At 23.0% G+C, this 2,526-nt stretch overlaps 2 protein-coding genes across 2 annotated transcripts; both read right to left on the bottom strand.

Moving 5' to 3' along the window:
• Positions 1 to 751, bottom strand: Chro.60040 (hypothetical protein; the record flags this gene model as incomplete). Its single annotated transcript, XM_660104.1, has 1 exon — positions 1 to 751. A coding segment is annotated over one exon (751 nt), but the record flags the coding sequence as incomplete, so codon positions are not given.
• Positions 752 to 1,317: 566 nt separating this feature from the next.
• Positions 1,318 to 2,463, bottom strand: Chro.60041 (hypothetical protein). The annotated part of the gene is made up of 1 exon (XM_660103.1): positions 1,318 to 2,463. The coding sequence occupies one exon, from the start codon at positions 2,461 to 2,463 to the stop codon at positions 1,318 to 1,320; it is 1,146 nt and encodes a 381-aa protein (XP_665195.1).
• Positions 2,464 to 2,526: the final 63 nt, after the last annotated feature.

The following is a 2,526-nucleotide window of genomic DNA, read 5'->3' as shown; positions in this document are numbered from 1 at the left end:
TAATAAGCTGAACAAGATTATTTCTATAATTTGGATGATCCTTATAATTCTTTCCTAATAATTCCAATAATACCATTTGAATAACATCTCCCATATAAGTAACATTTTCTTGAATGGATAATATATATCTTAATGATCTTTCAACATCACAATGTGTTAAAACAAGAAAAGCATTTCTTTTTGTTGATATATCTCCTTCTATTAATAACAATTTTTCAACTTCATCAACAGCATTAGGAATAATATCAACTCCAAATGTTTTGATAATAGAATATATACACATGACAGCATTTCTTCTTACATAAGAATGTCTATGTTGAAGATTCTCCAAGATAGATTCTATTAATGGTTGAATCAATTTAATGAATCTTAAATTACATAATAGGCGTAAAGTTGATCCTCTAATATATTCATTAGGATGTTGTAAATCATTTCTTAATGCATTACAAACAAGAATCATTTCTTCTTTAAGTGATCCGTCACTATTACATTTTTCTACAATTTCCCAATAAAGTTGTAAGTACTTTTTTACTTTATGATTCGTACATTGTACTACATATCTTATAACAGTCATTAACAATCGATTATAAGATTCACCATGAGTCATCCATATAATTAATTCTCTTAAAGCTTTACATTTTTCATTATCACTTGGATCTTCCAATCTTTTTTGTAATTCTGAACTTGATGGTGCATTTGAACCAACAATTGCTGGTACTAATAATGTACAATTTTTTTCATACTCGAACATTATTATATAATATAAATAATATACTATTTCTTGTCCTGATCAACTTCCAATTTAACTTATTAATTTGAATTTACTTTAGGAATAATTTGATCTAGGCAAGGCATATATATAAATATATATATATTTATATATATTATTTTTATTATTGTTAAATATTTGATATATTATTCTTTCTTGTATATATTAATAATAAATTTTAATCCTCAAAAAAGAAAGAAAATTCTCATATATAAATATTTATATTTAAAGAGGATGAAGATTTAAATTAAATTGGAATCAATTTAATTTAATAGTTTTTCTTTAATTAAAGAAAAAAAAAACTTCACACCCCTCTTTATTAGAATAAATTTGATTACTTTTTTTCCCTTCTTAAAATAATAATTTATATATATTTATTTATTCTTGCATTTTAACTTGAATAATTAATTTTTTATTCTAAATATAATTATTGCTCTTTAGTAATTTTCTTTCCTATATTTATTATTAAATATTATACACGTAATAAATAAATGATTAAAATCAGGCGGGGCAAGCTGGCGCCTGTGAGGATTGTGGGGGAATATAAATCAACTCCATTTTTCTTGATTTTTTTTAAAATTCAAATGATTTGATTTAGTTTCAGATATTAATGATTCTATGACATTTTCTTCTTGTACGACTAATGTTTTTTCTTTTTTTTTACGTTGATTTCTGATTTTCAATTCCTGTTCTTTATTTTTGATACAATTTTCATGTTTTTTTCCTTCATCAGCTTTAATATCTTGATTATAATCTTTTCTTGAATCAAATTCCAACTCTTCATCATCTCTTTCTTCTTCTTTTTTTTCTTCTTCATCATCGTTATCATCATCATTATCATCGTCATCGTCATCGTCATCGTCATCGTCATCATCATCATCGTCATCATCATCATCGTCATCATCATCGTCATCCTCAGCTTCATAATCCTCATCATCATCAGAATCATACAAGGAATCATCATCTAATGGATTACTAATACTATTTAGAGAAGTATTCTTATCAAAAAAAGAGTCATTTGAGATTTGAGAATTAATATTTACTAATTGAGACTCATCTTTTTCTTTAGAATATGAATTTACTGGAATTATTAAATTATGATTATTTTTATTATCATTTTCATCTTCTTCTTCTTCTTCTTCTTCATCTTCATCTTCTTCTTCATCTTCTTCTTCATCATAATTACCATTAAAACCACCATACAAGTTATTTATTAAATCATCTGAAAATGTTAAAGGAAGTGAATAATCAAAAATAATATGAATATTCTCTGGAAATGATTTATTTAAAATAAAAAATTCATTGATTGGATTTCCTGTCAAATTGATTTCCAATTCAAATAAACTATCATTAACTAATTCCAATATAAATTTCTCAATATTATTCAAGAAATTGCTCTTAATAAAATTATTAGAAAAATCAAAATAAATTTTATACTTGGACAAATTTAATCCATTTTTATTATTTAATATAATATTATTAAGAAAATTCTTCATAATTAATAATGCATTTTCATCATTTAAATGGTTACTATGAAATGATAATATTCTTAAATTCATCAAATTTGTTCCCATTTTCTCCAAATTCATATATTTTATTATATTATTTAAATAAACCTGATTTCTAATTTTCTTTTTAGTATCATCAAATAATAATAATTGACTTATATTTAATTCACTCAATTTTATTTCCATTTTATTTAATATCAAATCAAATATATTCCTTAATTCTATTTGATCTATTACAATATTTACCAA

Source organism: Cryptosporidium hominis (assembly GCF_000006425.1).
Source record: "Cryptosporidium hominis TU502 chromosome 6 CHRO016017, whole genome shotgun sequence".
NCBI lineage: Eukaryota > Apicomplexa > Conoidasida > Eucoccidiorida > Cryptosporidiidae > Cryptosporidium > Cryptosporidium hominis.
This window is presented reverse-complemented; position numbering and strand designations above follow the sequence as displayed.